This window comes from Hemibagrus wyckioides, linkage group LG21 (assembly GCF_019097595.1).
Source record: "Hemibagrus wyckioides isolate EC202008001 linkage group LG21, SWU_Hwy_1.0, whole genome shotgun sequence".
NCBI lineage: Eukaryota > Metazoa > Chordata > Actinopteri > Siluriformes > Bagridae > Hemibagrus > Hemibagrus wyckioides.
In genome coordinates, this window is record NC_080730.1 from 17342861 (window position 1) to 17369869 (window position 27009).

At 39.3% G+C, this 27009-nt stretch overlaps 1 protein-coding gene across 2 annotated transcripts; it reads right to left on the reverse strand.

Moving 5' to 3' along the window:
- Positions 1 to 2429: 2429 nt before the first annotated feature.
- Positions 2430 to 25597, reverse strand: prkcdb (protein kinase C, delta b). Of its 2 annotated transcripts, none has more exons than XM_058373621.1 (17): positions 25445 to 25597; positions 13945 to 14068; positions 13202 to 13468; positions 11134 to 11299; positions 10734 to 10765; positions 10095 to 10180; positions 8827 to 8956; positions 8234 to 8334; positions 7981 to 8068; positions 7139 to 7275; positions 6780 to 6953; positions 6377 to 6468; positions 5333 to 5395; positions 5025 to 5163; positions 4356 to 4544; positions 4088 to 4216; positions 2430 to 3251 (listed from the first exon to the last, which is right to left on the reverse strand). In XM_058373621.1, exons 2-17 carry the CDS (start codon positions 14051 to 14053, stop codon positions 3093 to 3095), a joined length of 2061 nt encoding a protein of 686 aa, XP_058229604.1. In that variant the 5' UTR covers positions 14054 to 14068; positions 25445 to 25597; the 3' UTR covers positions 2430 to 3092. The 2 variants fall into 2 exon arrangements, with proteins under 2 accessions (XP_058229604.1, XP_058229603.1); XM_058373620.1 differs by having other exon boundaries at positions 7139 to 7278.
- Between the last annotated feature and the right edge of the window lie 1412 nt (positions 25598 to 27009).

Here is a 27009-nt window from a genome sequence, read left to right on the forward strand (position 1 = left end):
TCCAGATTTGTGTGATTTGTTTTTTTGTTTTGTTTTTTAAATTAATTAATTAAAAATAAAGAAAGAAATGAAAACATATACGCCGCTGCCCTTAACCTGGATAACTTAAACCTCATGAAGTTACCCTATAAAAATAATCAGTAAAAAAAAAAAAAAAAAAAAAATCATTTCTCCACTCATCCCCTGGTGTGCTTGGAGAGAGAGAGAGAGAGAGAGAGAGACTTCAGCACTACATTCTGCTCAGACTATTCTGTTGAGACTCAATGTAATGTTAATATGGCGGAATATTTCAGCATGCTTGCGTCGTTTCTTGGCTCTAATGACAAAACTATTTAGTTTTAGACAATACTCAGAAAGAAAGACGTGTTAACGAGGTAGAAATGTAGTCAACAAGTATCGCCTCCTGCCTTAAAAGCCCCATAAACAAGCATTTATATAACATTTGTTATATGTGGTATTCCTGTTTTATGACAAAGCAGTTATATTATATTTTATTCTATTATTAAATATAATATAAATAAAATATAATAAATATAATGCAACCTAAATGGCTGTTGCAGCAGTCAGTTATTGCAATGCAATGCTTTCAGGAAGGTCAGAAATAACTGATGGAGCTGGTTTCTTGTTATTCCTGTCGGGTCATCGTCGTAGTTTATTTGCTTTGTTTATTTATAATTGACGCGAGTTCTTTGTTTGACACGAAATTTCGCACTTCCAGGTTTTTTTTTTTTTTTTTTTACAGGTATACCAGACAAAGGCGGAACTCCAACGACATGCAGTTACACGCCGTGACCACAAGATGGCGGCAGAATCAATATTTAATTAAAATTAGTTTCAGGCGACGTGTTTATCAAAAATAAAGAAAAGGCGAGCCGTGGTTCAATTAAACATCGTGTACTTTCAAATGTCAGTGAGTGTACATAGCTATTGTTGCATTTATTAACAATGAGTTGGTTATTACAGCAGTATATTGCTTATCATTTTAAAATAACTTTTATAAGGCTTGTTCACAATGCCATTTTCTCTATCCCTTAATATTGGTACTTTGATTTGAAATAATAATAATAATAATAATAATAATAATAATAATAATAATAATAATAATAATAAAAAATCAGAAACTGTTTTCTCAGTCATCCCAGCTAAGCTGTGTCTGTGTTAGGAAGAGACCGAGAGTGTTACTGTAGCGCCACCTAGCGCTGTGGAGTCACACGGTAAAAGTGAAAGCACGTGGCGTTAGATATGCGACATTTTAACGTGTTTTAATTGTGCTAGTTGCTCCAAATAGTCATTTTAATATCTGATAGAAATATATATATTTTTACGGTGAAGCAAATAATCGTGTAACACAGCAAGTATTTCTTGCACAGAGGTGGAGGCTTTATAGAATGATTAGTGAATAAAGAGATGAAGTAGTTAACATGGTTCACTGCACTAAAGCCTCCACAACTCCATCTTTCTTTCTTAGTTTCTTTCTGTCTGTTAAATACTATACTGAAAACCTATATTACAGTTTTATTAAACATTTACTAACATAATTTAACTTAATTTACTCAGTTCCTTTAGTTTACGGTTACTTATTATTATTGTTATTATTACTAGCCAGTTGCCATGGTATTAATGCAACACAGCAAGGCCTTAGACCCATTTTGTATGAAATAATAAAAATTCTATTTAATGAAACAAAGAGGTACTGAATATGCAAACATTTACCTGTGTTAAAAATGTAATAATAATTTTAATAAGAAGCTAATAAGTCCTTTCCCATTAATAAGTTGCATGGCCTGTACTAAATATCAGAACCCATCAGCCTTTAATATTTTATGACACAATAACAGTTACCTCTTCATTAACTAATGTTCACAGTGATGCTTTAGCTTCCAAGTAAATTTCCAAGATAAAATATTATAAAAATTATAATAAATAATTTTTTAATTCAGGGTGACTTTAAAATTCATATAATCCTTATCCTCATTTTTTTTAACATGACTTGAAGGAGGGTTATTAATCCTTCCATAAGAAGTATAAACAACATGTACATGATGACGCCAGCCTTTTGGGATAAAGATGCTTTTAATTATATCACGTTCTGAAGTGTAATAATAATAATAATAAAAAAAAAAAACATCCATATCTTCCCAACAATGACAAGAGCTCAGAACAATATACATTTATATATATATATATACAATCTTAATTCTTTAAAAAAACACCTATAGTAACGTGTATAGTAATACATACTTTATCTCAAGTTATTAATTCATGTGGATATTAAACCTCCACCCGCTATTTATTCTGTAGCAAAATCTAGTACCATAGACTATAAGGACAATAGCATGATTTATTTTTCTGGCTGTAGTTTCTAGGACACGGGAGTGTTTTCTTGGTTTAGTGGACTACATTTTGGCTCTGTTTATGGAGATAGTTGGAAGGTGATCTGTAAAATCTCAAATTACTAAATGAATCCAGCACTCCTGCATCATGTGTTAACCTGGTGTAAAAGCAAAGGTGTTAAAAAAAAAAAGGACAACACTAGAGAAAAACAAACCAAAACAATAAGACCAACACTGCTAATGAGTGAGGAAAATGACTGGCAATTGAAACCCAAAGTAGCACTAGAAAATTCCCAGTCCAGACAAGACTAGCATGCGGATTACGTCAGGATTTCCAAGTTGTAAGTGGGAGTTTTTCTGTGTGTCAACAAATTTACCTGCAGATGAAGTATTTGCTCATTTTCTTATATTACAACATCAAAATACAGTACGTCAGATACAGTTCATTCGATTGCAAGGTTTGATCATGAGAAATAATAATAAAAAACAAAGAAAGAACCATAACCATTTTCAGTACTTGGTCCCTAGGGGGTGCAGTGGCATTTATTTGTGAGCAGGTTCTGTTTCTGCACTTCATTCACACTATGGGCAGAAGAGCAAGCTTGGGCAGAGTGCAGGTCAAAGAAATGGGAGGATTTGTGATTGAGACCATGCAGAGGGTGGCTCTGTCTAACACTGGATGGACCCAGAGAGCTCCAGTGCCCTCTGAGTACGAATGTGTGTGTGTGTGTCTCAGTTATAGCAATGATGAAGTGTGTTTTATTTCTCCATAATGGTCTCCAACTTGGGGTTGACGAACGAGAAGCCGGCGAACGCAGACTGGTCCATGGAGTCTATCAGGTTCTTGTCGCTGTGCGAGAGGCGGGGCTTCTCGCTCAGGAACTCCCGGTCGAAGTTGCTGCAGTCGTTGGGGGATTTCTGGGGTTGGATGAGAGCATACGTCAATCAGAGCGCAGACTGACAATCGTCTGGCTTGCACATGGTAATCAAACACGAGAGCAATCATACCGACTGCGTTACGGTTCATTAAAAATCAATTCAGTTCCAATTAGGGCACGTTCGCATGGGACATTTGTTTGACTTTCCCAGCGTATGCATCAAACTGGCATGTGTGTACAATCCTGCTTTATTTTTCTACTCTACTCATTAATGAACAAATGTTGAAACCTGGGAAATGTTAATAACCTTTGTGTTAACAGGAAATTGTCTTTAGTTTAATTTGTAATCATTTAAAATGATGCTCAGAGATAATTTGATCAATTGTCCATGTAAATAAACAACTGACTGTCTACAATCTGTATTTCTCTAATGCTTTGTATGTCTTTTGTACCAAGTAATTGTACATACCCTAAGGGGAAGTATAAAACACCAAAACCTCCAGGAAGACATGTTTTGTGCAACAGAATGCAATTTTCTTACCAAAATATCAAAGTATAGTTTTGTATACTTACATGAAATCACTACCACTACTGAGGCTTTTATCTAAGCTGAATGTTTGGCACTCCTGCCCCAATATAATGTGCTTATTGGTATAAAACACTAAACAGGCATGGAATTCGGGCATTAGAGTGAGTTACCTACAGTTCAACATTTGTTTGGTTTAATAATAACCTCACTAACCACAGAGTCGTTATGTAATCTGATTATTCATCATGATCATGAATGAAATCGAGTCTTTACCAGATGAATATTTTGTCTGCATTGTTGACTAAAGGAGTTTTGACTGGACAAAGTATTAATTCTAAAGAGCGTACCACTTTAGGCTTGAACGGGGGTGAGACCTCTCGTTTCTCAAGCACAGGCCAGTTGATTGTCTTGAAGAAGGCATGCCCACGAATGTTCCCGATGACGCCAAGCCGGCGGGTAGGGTCCCGTTCGAATAACTATAAAACAGTGATTAGACACGACATTAAAACATTGAGCACAATTCAACAGCATGGGGCTACATTTTGTGCAGTTTTAAGGGGAATAAACAGCACACGTGTATAGTAATAAAGAGGTAGTGTTAAGTGTCTTAGTTACCTTCTCCAGCAGGTCCTTGGACTCCTTGGTGATCCAGCGTGGGTAGTGAGGCGTTTCCATTCTGATAGACTCGAACAGCTCGTCCTCGTCATCACCTTGGAACGGTGACTGGCCAATCAGCATCTCATAAACCAGCACTCCGAATGACCACCAGTCCACAGAGAATGTGTATTTCTGCCCGAGTAAAATCTGAGCACAGACACGTACATACATGCAAAGAGGATGTTTTAATCCTTGTCATGTGTTTGTGTCAGTCTTCCATTTTTGGTGTTTGTGGTCTTCATCGACCAGGCTTCTTAAAACGGTTTAGAAAGGCTTTTAATAAGCAGCTATCATGAAGTATTATTGCATTACACTTTTAAAATCCACCGCTTTCCAATCCTTTTTGGAATTTATGGTGAATAAACCTAGGCTAGACTTCTGTGGCAAAGTCTAGGGAAAAACTACTCAAATATTGGGTGCATTATTTTGAACATTTACAAAAATATCTTGGTGATATACTGGAGCTATAGTGCTCCCAGAGAACACGTTATGGTCCATGCTGACACGATTTCCTGAATATTTGAATTTGAGTTATTGATCTCCATGAAAAACAAGTGACCAATCAAATCTTTGGGAACCACTGCTACAGAGAACACACACACACACACACACACATTACACACACACCTCTGGTGCGATGTAATCAGGCGTTCCACAGAAAGTAGTGGCACGATTTTCTCCAAACACGTTCTCCTTACACATGCCAAAGTCTGCGATCTTAATGTGACCGTCTCTGTCCAACATCACATTATCCAGCTTCAAGTCCCTGAAAAACACATCAGAGAGCATGTCACAAATCAATATATTACTTCATGAAGGACCAAGCACGACATTATATTAGGAGATTACGTTCTATTCTTCAATGATGGCGGTTTATTCAAGATAACACAGGACGAACATGAGGAAATACCCACGATTATTTACCGGCATCTCACCTGTAAATTATGCCTTTGGAATGAAGGAACTGCAGGCCACAAATAATTTCAGCAGCATAAAACCTGAAGTAAAAGAGCACAGGGTTCAAATTCCTCTACAGTACATTTTCCATCCAAAGCATCCCACTCACCTCGGCAGCTCATAAGGCATGCGAACAAGGTAATGTGTCTATAACAGACTGAAAATCTGTACGCAATGGGCCAGTTTAAATGATCTAAAAGACACCGTACTTAGTAAGTAATATGTATATGGACTAGCCACTTTATTAGGAACCCCTTTAGTTATCCTGTCAATCATGAGCCAGAAGCACAATACATAAATATTATGCAAATGCAGGTGAAGAGCCATAATGTTCAAATCAAATGTGACAGTAACTTGTTACAATCGTGGTGAGCAGAAAAGCACATCAAATCTCACTGCCGATGGTTCCACTCCTGTAAGACTGGGAAAATGGTCATGTGATGTTTTTCTAATCTTCAGCTCAGCTTTTTACCTGTACCTGCATAAGTGTACACATAATTGACTCAAGGGAAAATTGCATGAATCAGCAGGGGTGGAGGTGTTACCCAGCGAGTCTATAAGTATTTTTTATTTTATTAGAAACAACTTAATTAGTAACTGGAAAAAAAAGCTTAGATTTACATTACTCTAATCAAGACCCTGCAAAACATCAGCGTACATTAAGGATTAAATCCATTACCCAGTGTGCACTGCCTTTACCTAGAGCCCCATTATGTTTCTAGTCACATTACGTTGTTATAAACCGTATGAAACTCCAAAACAGACAGTCGTATGCCTAGTTATAATTTAAACAGTGTCCTGAGGTCCTGATAACATCTCAGGTCCTGAGATGTTATTCACTTATACTCTTAATGTTTAAGAAAGTTTACAATAATCTGTGTTTAGAGCAGCATTTAGTGAAGGACCTGATCATCAAGTTAAGATAATCCCCTAAATACTCTTCTATTTTGAGTGTATTCTTAAGACGACAGTCTTGTCTGGCTGGTTGTGCGGTTGTTTATGGGAAACTGACAGACACTCACGTAGCTCTGTAAAGATCAAATCTGCCTTTATCCTGAATGTGAAACATCAAATCTCCTCCATTTAGATACTCCATCACGAAGAATAAGTGCTCCTGTGGACACAAACATGATACAAAAATATTATATCATAAAATTAAGTAAGAATAATTCTGAAAATGTCTGATGATAAATAATAGACCGATACTAATAATGAAACTATTTCTTTGTTGAAACAAGCAGACTGGTATTTCCGTCATGCGTAGGCGACAGGTTTATTCAAGTGTTCATTATTTAAGTGCGAAGTGTACAATGCACAATGAAATGTATACAGTGTCTTTTTTTTTTTTTTAGCATTTGTGTTGTTGTAGTACTAGAAACTAAACAGAGCTTGAAAGCAATTTCACTGTATAAGGTGTTACTGTACCTTGGTCTGAATGGTAGCGTAGAGGTGAGTGAGGAAGGGGTTTTCCCAGGCTAACGCTAGCACCCTCTTCTCCACCATGGTGCACTCCACGTCGTCGTCCATTAGCACCACGTCCTTCTTCAGCGCCTTCACCGCAAAGAACTCGCCGCGGCCCTTCAGCTCTGCCAGCAGCACCTGACGCATGCAAACAAACACATTACTAAACTGTCACATAGATATTACAGGCTTTGTGTATGTGATGTGCAAGAAAGACAAGAGAATGCACTTTTAAATGTCAAACCAATCCTTATTAAACATTAAGCATGTTGAGGCATTACTAGGTTTATGTGTGTTTACTGCGTGTGTGTGGGAATTCTCACCTTGCCGAAACTGCCTTTACCCAACACTTTGTGGAACTCAAACTGGTCAATGGTGAGGCGTATGGAATGGATTTGGTGTGGAACAGGGGCAGGTGTGGGAGTGTGACCATCCCACAGCTTGTCATAAGCAGTGCTATCTGCTAACACATACACAGAGGAAAACAAAACAACACGCAAACACATCATCAGCAGTGTTAGGATTATTTAGCACTCATATAATTCAATCATTAGTCTCATAGTCAGTGCGAACACAGTGACATTTTCTGATCCGCTGATGTATTTGTATTCAAGCTAAACGTGTGACGCTGGCTATTCTGAATTTTTCTGTAAAGCCAAAGAGCCTTAATTAGGAATTATTATAGGATGATTATTTCTGACTTGACACGCACACAATATCCTTGCTGGAGCAACCGCCTTTACGAAGATTAAAGTTTAAAAAAAAATATATATATATATATATATATATATATATATATATATATATATATATATATATATATTACATTTTTTTATTTATTAACATTTTATTAAAAAAAAACATTTTAATTAATATTTTCTATTATAATTTATTATTAAAAATAAATATTTCACACTGAGAATTAAATAAATAAAATCAGTAAATATCAGAACATTTGATTTGTTCAGCTGCTTTCAGTTAAAAAATTAAAGAATTAATTAAAATAGATTTTCAATTTTCAACTAAAAAGTGTCTTGTTATATAATCTATCATGATATTATATCTTCATTTTACACTACATTAATTATCTTATCTGTACAGTGTTTCTGGAAAGCTGGGCTTCGTATGCAAAAGAAAGAAGCATGATGGAATAATTAAGGCTTACCATTAGGATCCAACGGCACACGTTTGGGTACATCCTGATAGATGCCGATGTCTGATAGAGAGGGATCAGGGCGCTTTGTGGAGGATTTCTGTGTAGAATAGGATAAAGAAAATGTCATTATAAACTATTTATCAGCATCCAGCACCATAAGGCCATTATAAAAATAGCTAGCAAATATAACTGAATGTAAGTTGATGTAAGTGGGTCCAGGTGCACTAATAACTAAGTATAAACCATGCTGTGGGTCACTTACTATGCTAACTTGAGTCAGAGCTTCGGCAAGAAGTTTCTGGTTTATACCACAGAGGTTGGCTACTTTTGTCTGGCATTTGTGGTGGACGTTCATTGCACAGTCTAAACAGGCAGAAGACAAATATTTTGATTAAAAAGAGCGGAGAGAGAGAATGGAGAAAGAGAACTACACAGGCAAAACAGTAAGAGCAAGGATTTATGGGTACTTTACATTTGTTAAAGTAGAAAGTTCGTCAATTGGTCTCCAAGTGAACTGTTTATGTTCATTTAAACCAAATTCATGCCATTTAGAACCACGTAAAGTATGTATCCCAAAAAACGATCACACAGATGAGCAAAGGTGACCCAGTATTAGCGGAGTGTATTATTTTTAACAAGCATTAATAATGCCGAGTAGAGTAAAAAATCATTTGATAGACAGAAAAAGACAATCATGTTATTGTCATGTTAGTATTTGCTACAGATGAATCATGCACAGTGAGATCAGGGGTCAGGTTTCAGGCAAGAAAAACTTGATTAGATGATGATTTATTTAAGATTATATATATATATGAGCTACACGCGAAGAGAGACAGACAGTAAATCCCGTCTCACCTTCACATTTGAGGCCCTGCTTGACCATTCCCCAAAGCAGACTTCCGCAGTGATCGCAGAAGGTAGGACTCATGTAGTTGTGCGTCTTGAAGCGATGTGGCATGTCAATCTTGAAGCGCTCTTTCTGAAACTGCAGACACACAAAGGAGCCATAATTTACCTGGCACTGTAGACCCAGAGTTCTGTGCTTTCGTATGTAGCCTCGATCCTGCTGCATGGTGCCTCTCTAATAAACAGAACCCTTAGAGTTTGCTGCCCTTTCTCTATCTATCAGTAAATACTACCAGACTCCTATAGCCTTTAGAAGCGCAGATATCAGGTAGTGGCTTTTGTCTTTAAAACGCAAGTTCTTCATTGTTCTTCAGTTTTTCCCCCAAACAGATCTTTGGCTCATCGAATGCAGTCCAGTGGCTCTGTAAGCTGCCTCACTGCCACTGTGTACACAACTGAGCTGCATGGGCTTGAGAGCGCACATGCCTCTATTGATTGATCAACAGAAGACTCTGATCCTTGTGATCCTTGTGAGTCTGCCAGTCTGTCCTGCTGGAACTCAACCCTTTCACTCCCAGGCCTAAAACCTCTTGCTTTTTAAGGCATCGAGTATGTTATACTGTTGATATAGGGACGTTTTCTTTAGGGAGATATTTCCATAAGATTTACAGAAGGAGTCTCCAGTCAGTGCATGGAAGCAGACATGGTAAAGCTGTAAAATTTTCCTACATGGGAAAATCATTAAGACGGCAGCGTTTATGGTTTTGCGAATGTAACAATACAATAAAAGGAATGCTGTGTCGTTTTTTTTTCCGTGCCTGTCTCTAGTTGTCATCACTCGTCATCTGGTAGCCCTCATCAAATATCACACCAGTAGCATAGAAAAGTACCAGTAATACATGTTTACAATACTTGAAAAAAGAGGAATGCAGTTTCACAACCAACAGATCATTCTATTGTTTCAACACATCTGTTCCTGTTGCTAATTTCATGACTTTTTTTGCTAATTTCTTTCCACTTAGTGTGTATGCAGTTATTTACTACTGTCCAATAGCACATTTTAACTTTGCTCAATCTCTTGTAATAACTAACCTCTAGCAATTACAGCAAATTCTACAGGCTGGAGGTAAATCTGTTGGCCATCGCAATCACAAGACCAGCTTGTTGATACTCTTTTCAACCGCTGGTCACTTCAGTGCACTTTGGGGCTGACAGAAGATACCTTACTGCTCACATGTGTGTTTACTTTAACAGATAAACAGTGTGTTGGTCCTTACCACAGTGTCTCGGCTGTTGGCTGCTGTTCCTGTGCATCTCCCGATGATCTTATCAATGCACTTCTTGTGAATGGCCGCATTGCACTCTGGGAAAGAAACAGAGGGCAAGGGACAGAGGTTACATTAGGTAAGATTCTGTTTTAATTATGCTTCTTGTGCATGTTTCAAATGAACCTGTCTGCTTACTATCGTAACGGCTACAAGTAAAATATTACTGTTTACAACTAGGATTAATGCGTGCTCCAGAACATCAGGCCGTTTACTGGAACTCAAGCGTTCTTGGATCTTTTTTGTTTCGAGCAAATATCTCTCAGGGGTTAGGAATAAAAACTTGATTCCGAAGAAGTCTGATTCAGAAGAAGTAGGACTACCAGAGTATCATGATAATCTGTAGATATAGTTGAGCTTTTAAGGAGAAATATATTCCCGGTGTTATTTTTTGCACGCTCATTTGTTTTTTTTTTAAAATGCCAAATTGATTACTATTAGTTCTATGAAACAATCGAAAAATAATAAAATAGAGATCAGATAGTGGTACAAATATACTGAAGCCAGGTTTTATGTATTAAATGTAGTTGTACTGACGATATGTGTCTGTGAGTGAGAGAGAGAATGTAGAAGAGATATAAAAACACTCACGTCTGCATTTGTAGCCCTGTTTGTTGAGCCCCCTGTAATTGGACAGAGAAAGTGTTAGGGTATGAGCTATATTAAGGTATGATGCTTCTACAGGTGATACTACAACCAGGTCAAAAGTACTGAGCTATTTGGTGCACACACGCACACACCAGGAAAAATCAAAGGAATGCTTCAGAACCAGTACAGACACACACCCAATATGTGCAGATAATAACATATGCCTTCTTCCTGCTATAAGTGTAGTGAAGTAGCAGACAGAAGAAGGAAGCTGAGTGTAGTTTTAGATTTATTTGCTGTGACACAAAGCACTGACAGAAACAGAAACTAAACAATGCTGTTTATTGCTTCTACTGAGGTTTGCGTAATAGTAGGATATTTCCTTATATTTCCGTCCACTCACCAGACGAACTCCCGGCAGACGGAGCAGAACGTCGGCTGTTTGAAGAAGGTGGCGAGGAACTCGTGGTTTTTGATGCAGTGGACCTTGGCCTGTTTGATGGCTCCTCTTCTACGATTCAGTGTTAAAATCGTGTCGTCCTCTTTCTCCCTGGTTGATGCCTTGCTCTCTGAAAGACAGATCGGTCAATATGTTATGGACCTACAAAACACTAGGCTGCATATTAACGACATTTTCTGACAAGCTGGTTGCCTGCTAAGATCAAATAAATAATTACGAAGGTCTTCAGAAATACCTGCGTACTTAAAGCAAGGTCAGAGAAGCTAGAGAAGCTAGATCCTTTATGTAACTGGCTAAAATCTTTACACAGTTATGGAGTCAATAAATAAATAAAAAACACCACACGTTTGCGTAATGTACTTAAGGTTGCCTTGTGCCGTTTTCTGGGTTAATTTTTTTGGGGTATTTTTCCATGCTGGCTGTAAAATAATTGAGACACCAAATCCACCCTCCCTACCATGGCTGTGAAACCCCTTTTTATTAAAAATAAAAAAAAAAAACAAACAAAAAAAAACATTCAGAGGGGAGTTCCAGTGTATTGTTAAGTGAAGCTTTTCACACTCCACTGACTCATCTTTCCCCCCGCTGACTTGACTAGACCCGGCAAACGTTCCGACCACAGCCACCTATTATTTATTTGCCAAACATTGTTTTCCGAAGTCATGACTAATTAGGGAATGCTGTTAGATTGTAATTCACTTCAAGTCTTGTTCCCCGGATCGCTACGGATATGAGGATGCTAATTCCTAACAGCGTTTTAGGATTTTTAGTGCTGCATTAGTGCTAGGATAACGAAGGATTTCCAAGATGGCTGTCAAATGACTGTACCTGCCATAGCAGCATGACTACCGTACAAATACTACGGAATGGTCATACCTCAACAAGGCTAATGCAAAATGGCTGTATAAGCCAAAAACATCGCATAATACGGTGTCACTATGTATCTTATGAATTTATCGTTTATATAGAATATTTAATAATGGCATCGAGCCTGCATTTTAAATGGGTGAGAAAGACACAAGGAGCAGATTGTGGAAGTGAAACTGCCTCTGACTCAACTGGCAACTAAGCTAAACACATAAATGGCATTGTGGGACACAGCTAATGGAGAAGAGCGTGAAAGAGGTCGGCAGAAGAAGGAGAGAAAACAAAAGAGCAGAAAATGGCAGAAAGAATGAAGAAGTGGAGGCAATAGACAAAGGCAAACATTATGTTTCAGTTTATGGCTTATTGACAAGACGCAGTGTTTGGCGTGTGTGTGTGTTTTGGATTAGAAGCTGCTGTCAGGAGGCCTGCTCACACTCTGAGGACAGAGCAGAGTCCTGTACAGACATGAGCTCTATAAATAGGCATGACTGTGCCTCCTTTCAGGAAGCCTATGAAACAAGGGTGGAACCAGCGAGGGTGTCTGCCATCTCAACCATTACACCCCACAAACACTCCATTAGCACTACACACACACTCCACATGTCCTTGCTTCTGCGAAAGGTGCCAAATGCAAAAAAAAAAAAAAAAAAAAAGAGTTAAAGGATAGTTGTGCACACTCCCTTTTTCTCTCACACTTTTGTGCTGTCTTTTTTTGTATTTTATTTGGGCTTTGTTCACTCACTAAAGGCTGAACTTTTCGGGATGACAAAAGAGGTCTTAACTCTGCATTCCCACTAGGGTGCACTACACAGAGTCGACAATTATTAAAAACATTACAGTAGTAACTGTCAATTCTGTTGCATTTGTTCTAGCTTATATTTATTTATTTATTTTAGTTAAAATCCTAAATGACAGCTTACAGGATTGAACAGGCTGAAGCTAAAGCTCATAACAAAACTCTGAACCCTAAAAACAAGTATAAACCTAACTGTACATAACTACAACCTTGATATAACCATTTCTAGTGCTGATGTGATACAACTTGCTTTGAATATTTTTATATTGTGTTAATGTGTACTTTGGCTGCAAGAGTCAATATTTATAAACTTATATGTGACAAACTTATATACAAGTGTCCACCCACCTAAGTCATTATCTTCAAGAAAGAACTGCACAGACATCATGACCTTCCCAGAGGGCTGGAGGTCGACCCAGAATTCTGCTCGGCCGTTGCCCTTTTTGCAGCGCTCGGCGAGGACCGACACGCCCACGGTGGCCTCGGAGAGAGGTTCCTCAGCCGTCTTCATCAGGACAACCTGGATCACGCGGCCTTCGTAGATATGAGCGTCGAAGGTGGACTTCCACGCTGGGTACATGGTGGGCTTCCTCTGGACGAGAGTCTTTCCCCGCTCTGAAAAAGAGAGAGAGAGAGAGAGAGAAAGAGAGAGAGAGACATGAGATAGCAAGCTCTTTTCCTTAAGTTACTTTTTAAATTTACTAAAAACTACCATTACTGGATTGTTCCTCTGGTTACATCGCAAACAGAGAAGTCACTATTTTTGTCACGCTATAAGATTTGCCTCCATTTTCACCTATATACATTACCTTTTCGGACTTTTTATTTAGAAAAAAAATGTATGACAGTAAAAGGGTGTGGGTAAAAGGGAGCAAAAAATTTAGACATAAGCTAAACCTTAATCCTTGGGCATGTTGTCCTGGTGAACTGATTTATGAACTGCGATGACATTTTACTTATGTACATAACCTTAATTTTAAAAATATCATATCAGTGCTTCACAGTATTAATAACAACCTGGTGGTTTATTATGTAGGCAGCAGTGTGTGTGTGTGTGTGTGTGTATACACGTTTTACTCAGACATACTAACCCGTGCTGAGAGACTCTTTCATCTTGATGGCACAGAACGGCGCATCGGTCAAAGGAGGAAGGCTTCCCAAATTAAAATCGTTGAAGGCGATCCGCAGGAACGGAGCCATGGTGAACACACACACCTGAAAAACGAGAAACAGAGACACAAAGCTCAAACAGATGTTCACACAGCTGTCTAGAGTGCTGGATCTATGTACAGGAAATGTCTTAGGAGTTGCCACAGAGAGAGAAACTTCCACATTAGAACGTCCCACACAGTAACCGCTCACACGACAGTGAAACGCGTTATTTTTCATTTCCTTCACGCTACATAATAATCATGGATTAAGTGTGATGTGTTTTATACAAGCTGAAAGGATCCACTGTGAAAAGTTGGTACGTAGATTTGCGATCTCAAGCTTGCTTTTGGAAATAAATAAATAAATAAATAAAACTCACGCTTTAACACGGTCTTTCATCATTTCTTGTTCCCTTTCTTTTTGTGAAAAGTGAAATTTCAACCGTTGCTATATTCTGCCCGAAACACTTTTTCCTGTGTTTGCATCATCCTCATGCCCTTTTATGTAGCAAATTAAATTTAAAATACGCTTTCAAATACTTCGACTTTCTTAGATGCGTTTCCAAACACAGCAACTGAGGCTGGACTGAACTGCATTCCTGGTGGCATTAAAGCTCTAACCACAACTACACACGTCCACAAGCGCACACACGCCCTCTTTCAAGTGATTCCATGACCAAAGTGTGTTACCACTGGCCTTTACACCATTACACAACGTGACAGAGGTTACAGTTCTGAAATACGAAAAGAAAATACATCTACTTATATGATAAGGGATCTTATGACTGAGTGACTTTACAGGCTAAAAACAAGGAAGCAGTCTGGGAGCTGTGACTTGTATCCTGGAAAGAAACTGTTTATAGATTCAGTTACTTTTATGCAAACAGCTTCATATCCAATAGCAAGGCTGTTCCTCCCAACACCTTTGGACTCAAACTCCCATGATCCTCCATCAGCATGTGTGGTCACTCATTCCGGCACTGGAAGATGTTGATTTTAGATCAGATCACAAAGTTTATTGGCACTTAAACAAGCACAGAGGAAGCTGACCCCAGGTCAGATCTCAAATTCACAGGCATTTAAAAGACATAATGGACAAAGCTGATCTCAGATCAGATTAAGGGTTCAAAGACATGAATAGATGCTAGTCGAAGCTGATCTCAGGTCACTAGTTTGAACACTAAAAGAAGCTGATCTGAGTGCAGTTCACAGCTACACTGCACTCCGCTTGGCATTAACACAGGAAGAAGCTGAGCTCCAATCATCGTACAAATTCGAAGCATAGGTGCTGGAGGAAGCTCTAGGCCTGACTAGCACAAAAACTGGCAAAGACAGAAAGAAGAAACTCCTCCCAGCTCATATGATTACCGACATGTCAGAGCAAGTGAAGTTTGAAAGCGCTGGAAGAAATGGATCTCTGCATGAACGCTCTCAGACCAGCTCACAAGTTCATTGAGTGGAGACCGAAACTGATCCCGGATCAGAATATCTAATGTTGTTCTAAAACAAGACGGGGGTGTGAGTGCTGGGTTTTAGAGCGTTGCCATGGTGAGGATTAGACGGCGTCTGAGCTGCGGATTCCAGACGGCATTTTTTGGCCAAACAGTTGGTTCTTGAGTGGCACAGAAAATTTATTTGCTCCTTATCACAAAATGGCGGCGACCCACGTCAACCCCCTGTAGAAGCATTGGACTTTTTCAACAGCAGATAAGCTAGAGAGTTTTCCAAAGCAATGGCACAGAATAAAGCTTGCTGATAAGGCATGTTTACATCGTAACAAAACATTGTGAGCAGCAACCGAGCCTCTAAAAGTTAGGAAGGGACACATGAGTAAGGGGTCGGTAAAGAAGGGCGGAACAAACCGGGTGGGATGAGTGTTTCTCTGTACCAGTGGGGCACTTATTAAGGGCAGCAATGAAATGTGGAGCAGGTGGAATGGGACTGAGTGGGATTGTGTGCTGTGAGAGGTGTTGCACACTCACACATTATGCACACAATGCTTGTAGACACTGACTTTATAAAAACACAAAGCTCATCAAAGCTGACATACTGAGAGAGAAATCATTTTAAGAATGAGCCATGCAGTGTGAAAATTCCTCTCTGTCTCACAGACACACACACAGACAGACATAGCTGCAGATGTCATTAAAAAAGACCCACTGGTTTCCCAGGAGAGAGAGAGGAAAAAATGAGCACACACTGCAAAGGAGGGGACAGAATGACAGCTAGACATCTAGAGAGAGGGACAGAGAAACAGCACGAGAGAGAGAGAGAGAGAGAGTTCTCCATGAGTCTGCTTATATTTGTATACACTCATCTGTCAGTCATGGAAACTTCCTTTGCATCCTTGATTACTGTTGCAACACACATCCTGCTAAGTCAATGTATGTGTGTGTGTGTGTGTGTGTGTGTGGGGTCCGATTAGGACAGAGAGAGCCAGGCAGTGCCGTTCAGCCGACAGCTTAGCAAGAGTTATGGCTGCGGTGGCAAGCTGTTTGTCATCTTCAGGGTGTGGGGTTGCGCAGACAGTGTGCTGAACTGCAGGCGCTATGTGAAAAGAAGAACGCTATAACTATGCAACAATCATTAAAGCAATCTTTAGGCTTTGCAGTCAAGCTTTCTCCACCCAAGAGAGTATGAGGGAAGGTAGAGAAGTCTGACACTGGTCATTACTGACTAATGAAGAATTCACTCCATACAAACATCTGGTGGACAAAAATAAGCCTGTTTATTGCTATATTATTCACATGATATGGTGAGAGAAGATGCTTATTTAACATTGAGGGAATGTTTACGGCTGCTATAATAAATGTTATAATTGGAAATAGCTTGCTTCTTAGAAACTAAAAAGCAACAACAAACGGATAAAAAGTATGTTGTTTTTAAATAAATATATAAAACTCCCTAGAGTGGTTTAGGAAAAATCTAAGCTCAAGTGGTTAATGCTCTGGGTCGTTGACCAGAAGATCGGGGTTCATGCCCCAGCACTGCCAAGCTGCCACTGTTGGGCCCTTGAGCAAGGCCCACCCTGCTCCGGGGCACTGCATCATGGCTGGCTCTGACCCCAACCCCCAAGGATGGGATATGCGAAGAAAGAATTTCACTGTGCAATAATATGTGACAAATTAACATCTTAATCTGCTTAGAAAATCAGTGATTAATAAAAAAAATATACACACCTTCATGGATGTTTCCATCCCTATTATTTGTTATATTCAGATGATTGAAATTTCAGTGTAGCTATTGCTTTACATGCTTCGCTACGTCTTTAAAAATCAGCCTATCACTACAAAGACGTGTGTGACTCCTGCAAAGTTTTGTCCTCTTTGGATGAAGTGAAACCAAAAGTACAACGAAACAAATGCTTCCCACATAACTGCTTGCTGTTCATGACTCCGCCCCTCTTGTTGATGGTTAGCCTAGAAATAACAAATAATAATATATGAGATGTTTTAGATTCAGACAAATCATGTAGGTTATCCTTCTGTGGAGGTGTTAGCAAAATCTCCTTAAGTATATCTAATGTACGATGAGTAACTTGTCTAATTCTCGCCTGTCGTGCCAAGTGTGTGTGTGTGTGTGTGAGAGAGATTCGAGAGTGCCGAATCCTACACAATCTCTAAAACAAACAGTAGAAATGACAAAGCGCTGGTGCTGCTGCTATTCGAAAGAGCAAATATTCCACACAGGTGTAATTAAGTTGTTATCTGTCTAGTTACACAGGGGTAATGACAATCTCTCTGAATCTTTCTTTACCCACATGCGCACACATACATATCCATTATGTATTAACACACACAGCTTGTCTGGTTTACACACTGCGTGGTGTGTTTGTTCAGCCGTAACAGAAGTTACAGAGAGACGACCTGGTAGCGCAGACCTGTGTGTGTATCTTAGATACCTCCTACTCTCTTCTTAACCTCATCTCTGGTTACACCAACACACACACACAGTTGGAGAAGCACAGGTCAGCAGAGTACAGTCAGTGAGTAACGAAAAAAAAAATCATTGTCGTCCTTGACATATCATATTTCTTTTCCAAAGAAAGGCCGGGTTGTGAATGGAGACTTGCCCAGACCACAGTCAGCACTTTTTGCATTCTCGACAGCAAGATAAGCTCTCGCTTTCTCTCGCTTTCTCTCTCTCTCTCAATCCATTTTTCTTCACAGAGGGAGTTTAGGATTTCTAAACTAATAAACTTTAATAAGGCGCTCAGTCAAATGAAGCGTGAAGCTATATGAGGTCCTGGAAGTCAAGTGTGTGTGCATGTCTAAATGTGTGTGTGTGTGCATGCAAAGCTTCTAATGTGTTTTTGAGGAAGTGTTGCTCTGAATGGTGGTGAGTCTTTGAACAGGAATCGTTCAATCTTGAACCATTGTCACTGAATGAGCAGAAGCAGGTGGTCCAAACACATCACATTACCAGTAACAAGCAACACACAGCTGTAATCCTGCCCCTATTCAAGGTAACAAGCCTGTGTGTGTGTGTGTGTGTGTGTGTGTGTGTGTGTGTGTGTGTGTGTGTGTGTGTGTGTGTGTGTGTGAGAGAGGTCCCACCTACTGGGGTTTTGCGTGTAGAATCAAATATATAAGGAATCAGATAAGGAATCAAATAGATAAGGAATCAAATAGATACGGAATCAAATAAGGAATCACATAAGGAATGAAATAAGGAATCAAATCAGGGCTCCCAGGTTATTTTACATAGACAATAATTAGATTGACACAAAAGTAAATTGACACTAAAGCAAAGGAAAAAGAAAATTTTGAAATAGCATATCACAGCAGAATTTGTGACTAAAGACGACGGTTAGTGTCAAAGCGTTCTGAGTTACAAAGCATGAAGTTGGACTGACTGAAATAAAGTTTGTGTTTCTGACTTCTGCTTGTCATGAGGCTGGATCGTGCTGCTTGATGACCCAAGTAGAACGTGGTCATTTTCTATAGGTCTCACATGGAGACCTCACAACGGACATTATCGCACAGATTTTATTGCGATCATCTCGTACGGTAATCACAGACCATAAAACTGGCTTGACAAACACACAGTAGGACTGGTGTGGAAAAAAAAAGCTAGTAGTCACTCTTCTTGCATTTATTTGCATCTCCACAGTTTCAGGACTGATGCAGAATTTCGGCTGTTGGCTGCGACAAGGTACTGATATCATAGATAGTCCAGATAGGAATATGTGCTTAGATGTCTCTGTGATCTGAATCCATCGGCTGCAATAAATACAGGGGTAATGTGTAAAGAACTGGATTTCAAGAAGCTTTTTGTCTGTCATCAAGCTGCTTTAGATTATACGGAATGACCTGAATGAGGCAGGCCAACCTGTTCATCCAGCCTGAGGAGTGTGTGTGTGTGACATTTAGCCATCACTCTTGGCATACTTTTCTGTTTACCAACACTTTAAGACGATGTTCTTCTGTGTTAAAGTGCTTGTCAAGATCCAGACAGAACATCTAGCCCAAATGAAGCAAGCACAGAAGCATGACACAGCAAATTCTCATGGCTATTCCTCAAAGCATGTCCCAGTTCAAAAAACAAAAAGAAAAAACATGTACGGTTTTGCTAGATGGAAGAGAAGCAGATAACGTGATAGCTTTATCATTCTGAATCACTCGATTACGAGTGTCAAAGCAGGCAGGCGTGTCCTTAGCTTGTTCGGAAACCTGACTCTGCTTGTGTGTCTCCTTTCAGCAGGTCTTCTCGATTCGTTTAAAAGAACCAAGATCAGAATCGGTGAGTCAGATATCTGATGGGAAGAAATAATTATTCAGAGTCGATTTTTGAAATTTGAAAAGTTTTTATTTATTTTAGAAATATTTATTTTTGTATTTATTTCCTTGTATTTTCTAAAAGTGTAGAACAAAAATATAAAATGGGCACATAACCGTGTGTTTAATTGTGCCAACATATCCCAAATCCTCCCCGGCGGATAATTTTATAACCCAAATCCTCCCCGGCGGATATAATTTTAGGTTTTATTTCGAGATATATTTTAAGTTTAGACGAATTTCTTTCACTGTTTCTGAATCAGTGCCGGATTTCCACTCCACTGATGTGCCACATTGTCTGAAGCTTTTTGATCTGTATATCGAGCAGACCCGGATGACCCGGGGTGAGGTTTGTTAGTTGTGATTTAAAACGTTGCAGGGAGGCAAATTTTCTGTGTGAAAGGGTAAGTCTGTCGAGCGACTGCTCCAGGAACATTTCCATCGGATTTGACTGCTTCGAGAGAGACTTTACATAGTAGTTTCAGTACCGGCAGTGTGAAGCCGAAGCCTCTCTTATGAGCTGTCGTTTTTTCATTCGCTCTCGGTTGCGTACACCAAACTCGATGCATGCAAGGAAATCAAAGCTCGAAGCTCCTTTCGATACACCGCTTACAAAAGAAACGATGATGAAATAAAAGGAAGCAGTCTGAGAGAGAAAGAAAGAAAGCAAGCGAGCAAGAAAGAAAGAAAGAAATAACGAAAGACAGAATGTCGAAAAGGGTTCAAGGTCAATGGTGAGGTAGGTGCCATGTGACTCATTTCAGAAAGCAATTGATTTCCCTCTTCCCTCAGGCTCAGAAACAGGAGCCTCTCTCGCTCAATCTCTCTCTCTCCCTCTCTCTCTCACACACACACACACACACACACAGTCGATGTGGAAAACCTAATTCTTCTATGTATTAAAAAATAAACATGGCGCATTATGTGCATAGTGTGTGTGTTTGTTTATGAACAGTAACAGGGAACACTCAAACCTGCTGAGCTACTCTCTCTGCTCCATTATCACACACAAAGAATGTAGAAACAGGTCTGAAAACAGGTCTGTAGATGTAAGTGAGTTTGTGCGTGTGCGTGTGTGTGGCAAGGACCGAGAGAAAAGTGTGTGATTGAAAAAAAAAAATGACATCATAAAAGTGTTCTGTATGCAAGAGACAGATGCGTGTTAAGAGTAATAACACAAGTGTAACACAAAACTCTGTGTGTGTGTGTGTGTGTGTGTGTGTGTTGGCATGTCTCCCTAAAGGTGAAAAGCCTTTGCTCTTGTCTATCAGTGCATTAAGCCTGGTGTCCATTTCTGCTTTGTACACACTTCACAAAGACTTCATTAACCTCACCAGGCCAGTCACTGCACTCGGAGCACCTCCTGTCTCTGTGTGTGTGTGTGTCTTAAAATGACAGCCTACATGGTGTTGTCTGTTGTGAGAATAAATGTCGTTAACCATATACTAACGTGACATACAACGAACCTATATAATCAACACATGTTAGTGTTAGCCAAAAACAAACACACACAAACCATGGACCTACACTGCATCTTATCTACAGCTTTTTTTTTCTTTAGAGCTACATGATATCTATGCGAAAGCTGCATGACGGATGTGCGAGAACTACATGAGATCAGTGCGAAAGCCACATTAGATCCGTGTGCATGCGACACGTATCTATCAAACAAAATCTGAGTGAGAGCTACATGAGGTCTGTGCTAAAGGAAGTGTTCGAGATTTGTGCAAGAGTTACAAGGGATCTGTGCGAAAGCCAGATATTTAATTGAGAGTTACATGAAATCTATGCGAGAACCACACATTTTTTTGGGAGTTACATGAGAGTTGTACAAGAGCTAAACACTTCTTTGAGAGTTACATGAGGTCCGTGCGAGAGCCACATTAGATCTGTGTGCATGCGACATGATGTATCTGTCACACGGAATCTGAGTGAGAGCTACATGAGACCTGTGCTAAAGGAACAGTATTCGAGATTTGTGCAAGAGCTACAAGGGATCTGTGCAAGAGCCACATATTTCATTGAGAGTTACATGAGATCTGTGCGAGAGCGACACATTTCTTTGAGAGTTACATGAGATCTGTGCGAGAGCCACACATTTCTTTGAGTTACATTGATCTGTGCAAGAGCCACGCATTTCTTTGAGAGTTACATGAAATCTGTGTGAGAGCCACATATTTCATTGAGAGTTACATGAGATCTGTGCGAGAGCCACACATTTCTTTGAGAGTTACATGAGATCTGTGAGAGCCACATATTTCATTGAGAGTTACATGAGATCTGTGCGAGAGCCACACATTTCTTTGAGAGTTACATGAGATCTGTGTGAGAGCCACATATTTCATAGAGAGTTACATGAGATCTGTGCGAGAGCCACGCATTTCTTTGAGAGTTACATGAGATCTGTGCGAGAGCCACACATTTCTTTGAGTTACATTGATCTGTGCAAGAGCCACGCATTTCTTTGAGTTACATTGATCTGTGCAAGAGCCACGCATTTCTTTGAGAGTTACATGAAATCTGTGCAAGAGCCACACATTTCTTTGAGAGTTACATGAGATCTGTGTGAGAGCCACATATTTCATTGAGAGTTACATGAGATCTGTGCGAGAGCCACACATTTCTTTGAGTTACATGAGATCTGTGTGAGAGCCACATATTTCATAGAGAGTTACATGAGATCTGTGCGAGAGCCACGCATTTCTTTGAGAGTTACATGAAATCTGTGCGAGAGCTACATATTTCATTGAGAGTTACATGAGATCTGTGCGAGAGCCACACATTTCAATGACAGTTAAATGAGATCTGTGCGAGAGCCACACATTTCAATGACAGTTAAATGAGATCTGTGCGAGAGCCACACATTTCAATGACAGTTAAATGAGATCTGTGAGAGAGCCACACATTTCAATGACAGTTAAATGAGATCTGTGCGAGAGCCACATTAAATCTGTGCTCATGCGACATGATGTCACACGAAATCTGAGTGAGAGCTACATGAGACCTGTGCTCCAGGAACAGTACTCTATGAGATCTGTGCAAGAGTTTCACGAAATTTGTGTGAGAGTTGCACAAGATCTAGACACAAGCACTCGGCGCTCTCTCACAGATCTTACATGACTCTTACGTAACTCTTTTGTGAGTGCTAGGATTTTACTTCTGATTTTTTGTCTAGATTAGCTGATCTTGTTCTGTGTCCTTTGAACACAATAGACAGTAGCATTGTCCTGTGCTGCACAGCCTAATAATGCAAACAACTGTCAGGTAAAAAGAGAATGAATGAACGCTACAGGTTGTTCTCTTTGGTAGAAGTGATAACAGGAACGACAGAAACCACATGTTTGCAGCATCAACGTGCTTGCATCTGAAAAGAGGATGAGCCATTGTGCATGTCAGAACACAGCTCTGTGGTCAGGAGAGTAATACAGCGAGGCAGAGCGTACAAGGTCTTTAAAGCAAACAGAGTATGGGGGTGTCGCCACCTCGTTCTTCATCCATGTAACATTGATTTAGGTGCAAAGAGAAGTGTGAAATGACTCGGGGGGGGGGGGTCTTTGGGTAGCAGTAGAGAAATAACGAGCGTTGGAAAATGACTCAGAGTTCGAACCCGAAGCACTGAGGGATTCAGCAAAAGCTCGCAAATGTTCTTTGGATGAACGCTGATGTGTCAGCAAACACAAAACACAATTACTGGATAAAGTTGCAAATCCGAACGAAAGGAAAGAGAGAAAGAAAGAAAGAAAGAAAGAAAGAAAGAAAGAAAGAAAGAAAGAAAGAAAGAAAGAAAGAAAGAAAGAAAGAAAGAAAGAAAGAAAGAAAGAAAGAAAATAATTTCTACTGTAAACATGCAGACATATAATATCTGCGTAGAGCGAAGCACGCAAAATCTTTCCATTGCATGTTTCAGGTCAGGCTTTCAGATCATTCAGAAAGATTAACAATGAAATGAACACTTTAGGAAAAAAGTCCCGAAGTTGACCACGGCATTTTTTTCTTTTTTGGATTATTACAAAAAGACACGTCAGATTTTTTGTTCCATTTCCAGCTACATTCAGTGATGGAGTCAGATCCAGTTATAGCTATAAACAGTCACTGCAACGTCCCAGGGCGGAAAACGTCAAGAGAAAGCTGTTACAAAATGCTGACACTGGAGACTCTTCATGGAAAACTGCACTATATCGACATTTCTAGGTTTTTTGATGAATGACACGTTTCTCATTCACATACAGTGTAAATCAGATCAGAGAACCGAGCAGCACTGTAGTATAATCATCATCATTATTAGAAATATTCTAATAATTCCAAATCCAAGATCTCTGATTTTAATTAGACTCATCTGTATTAACGTTACTAAATCCACTGCCATCATCACAGTGTTGATAAATTCACAAAATTAAATTACACCTTTTATTATTTTATTGAAATTTCTATTTAAATCCTGTAAATAAAACCTGCTTCAGTTGGCTGTCACCCAGCATGTTGTTTTTTTTCTTCTTCTTTCAATTCATCTTAAAACCTATGATCAGAAACATGATAAAACTATGCCAAATGTTAACCACCTATAGTTAATGTTCTAGCTATAGATGAAACTTAAGAGACATTATTGGTGTGAATTTTCTCATCAATTTAAAGATCAGGTGTAAACAGTTCGGGAGTCAAATGAATCGATGGATGGATGTGGCAAAATCTGGAAATGTAGAACAAGATGTCTGTACAGATTTCTGTACAATGTCGTTTATATAGGCAGCCTTGTTATTTAGGACAGCTGAGTAAATGAATTGACGGATTTGATCTGGATTAGTTTTAAGACCTGATCTGAAGGTTTGATCATCCTCAAGAGTTAGTATGTATAAATGTTGGTATAGTGTACCTGTGCATACCTTTTGGACTAAAGAGACACTATATACACACCTGTCTAGGTGTACTAGACGTAAAGCTACAGCTTAGTACCTTAGTTGTTCATACTGATACACAATCTCTAACACTCACAGCACTAATTTGACCTAGATGTGATTATGACCTGAGGCGACACGGTTCATTTCAAGGGTGGCAGCTGCCTCCTCCACTGTACAGCAAAGTGATTAACAAAAAGTCAAATGCGTTTTAGTTCATGAACGATGTCGGTTTGTCTCTTTTCCTCTTGACTAAACAGACTTATGCACCATATGATATAGTGTTTTTTTTTTTTTTTTTAAAAAGGGGGGGGGGTAATAATCACAGAGATTGTACACCGAAACTCGCGCGAGCTTTGCTTACGTAACGTCGCGAGCGGTCCATTAAACACCCGAACGGTTCCGGCGCACGGTTCCATACATGTAAACTTTAAAATACATTTTATAACCGTGTTTCGTGTTGTCTTTCCTGCGGCTTGAACGCACCACAACAGATGAAACAACGTGCATGTTATCGTTACTTCCTGTCCAAAAGTGCATTCTTTGTTAACCGGCGCTTTAACTGAAACTCACTACTTTGGTGAATGGGAGATTGGCGACGCGGCGTTACTTCGTCTTACTAAATAACCTAAAGTGCATTTTATTTAGATGATTTAATAAACCAGAAGAAACGTGAAAACACTTCTAATGATCCTTCGTATTCGTATACCTATCGACATAACCGTGAAAAGTTACGCCTCGTGCAACTATGAGCTAAACCAAAAAACTTACCTCCGGGAAACGACCAAGAAATCTTCGTCAAGTAGTCCGACCTTGTAGTTAACAAAGTTAAAGTGTGCTACTGATCGGAGAACAGAACACACGGTGTGTTTGAGGAAGTGTGTGTAAAAGGGAAAGAGAGTGTGTGTGTGTGTGTGTGTGTGTACCCGCCCCGCTGTCACAGTCATTGGCCACGTCCATAAACCCGCATACTAGCATACTAAACAGTATGGAGAATGTGAACACCACCAGCTCGTTCACTTCCCGCGCGTCTCCATGGCTACGTCTAAACCCTGCGTACTTCCGCACTAACTAGTGTGCATTTTTTGAGCCAAGTAGCTATTTAGTACGGAGGCGATTTTTTGGGAGTTGTCATGGTTTTGCGATGTGACGTATCCACAGGTAAAAAAAAAAAAGAAAGAAAAGGGGGGCGTGGCGAGTTCTACACGAGGAATTTTAGTTCACAAGGTTTTAAGCTAAGTTTTTTGTCAAGAGTAAATAAATGTACAGATGTACATAATGCAAAATGCATTTTTTACCTAGCAATAAAAAGATAATAAAATGAAAAAGTTTTCTTTGTTACTTCCTTCTCTTGAAACGATAAAATAAACAAAACCACAATATATATATATATATATATATATATATATATATATATATATATATTAACATGATATATAATACTTTTGTGTAAGAGAAAATAGTAATAAAAAATAGTCTATCAAGCTCTTCTTGTATTTTATTTATGTTAATCTACTTAATTTTGTATTTGCACTGATCTTTTTTAACTACTCTGTGTGATTTAAATTGCCCCCTTGGGGTAAATAAAACAATTTTTAATTGAATTTAATTCTCACTTTTTCCTTTCTACAAACCAGAAAGTTTGGTTTAGACCAACTCATTGACAAAATGATTAGCATAATTAGTTTAATTACAATTTTTAAAAAAATGAAAACAATGCAGTGTAACAGTATGCGCTTCCTGCTGTAGATTGCTCTAACAGTAAGTGGAATAAGGAAGTCAGGCTTAAGTCATTTTCCATGAAACAAGCGAGGATGTGTTACTCAAGATTAGGCGTGTGTTTCTACAAACACCTTCAGAAAGTACATCGTTGTTTTGCATGTGCTCAGGTGAGGTAGCTGTCACGACAGATTCGGGAGATCCCAGGCTGAAACCCGAGTTCAGGGAACTCCTCCTTGCTCTTACCTCATAGTACTGGAAAACACACAAATCTTTAACATATTCTCTCTCTCTCTCTCTCTCTCTCTCTCTCTCTCTGTCGCTCTCTCTCACACACACACGTACCCTTCATAAGGTCACATGATGCTTACTCACTCTGCTACACCCTTTGCTCTAAGTCCAGGCTGTGGTATATAAAGTAGTGTGAGCTCCTGTGTTGCTATTTATAACGTCTTCAACTGCAGCTAATAAGACCTGGAGTCTAAAACTCATCGATCTGTATGCTTAAATTTACTAAAAAGTATCAGTTCCAGAAAATTCCATCGTAGAGTGTGTGTGGGAGTGTCATGTTGTGTGTCTGTGTGTGTGTGTGTAAGAGATCTTTGACTACTCCTGAA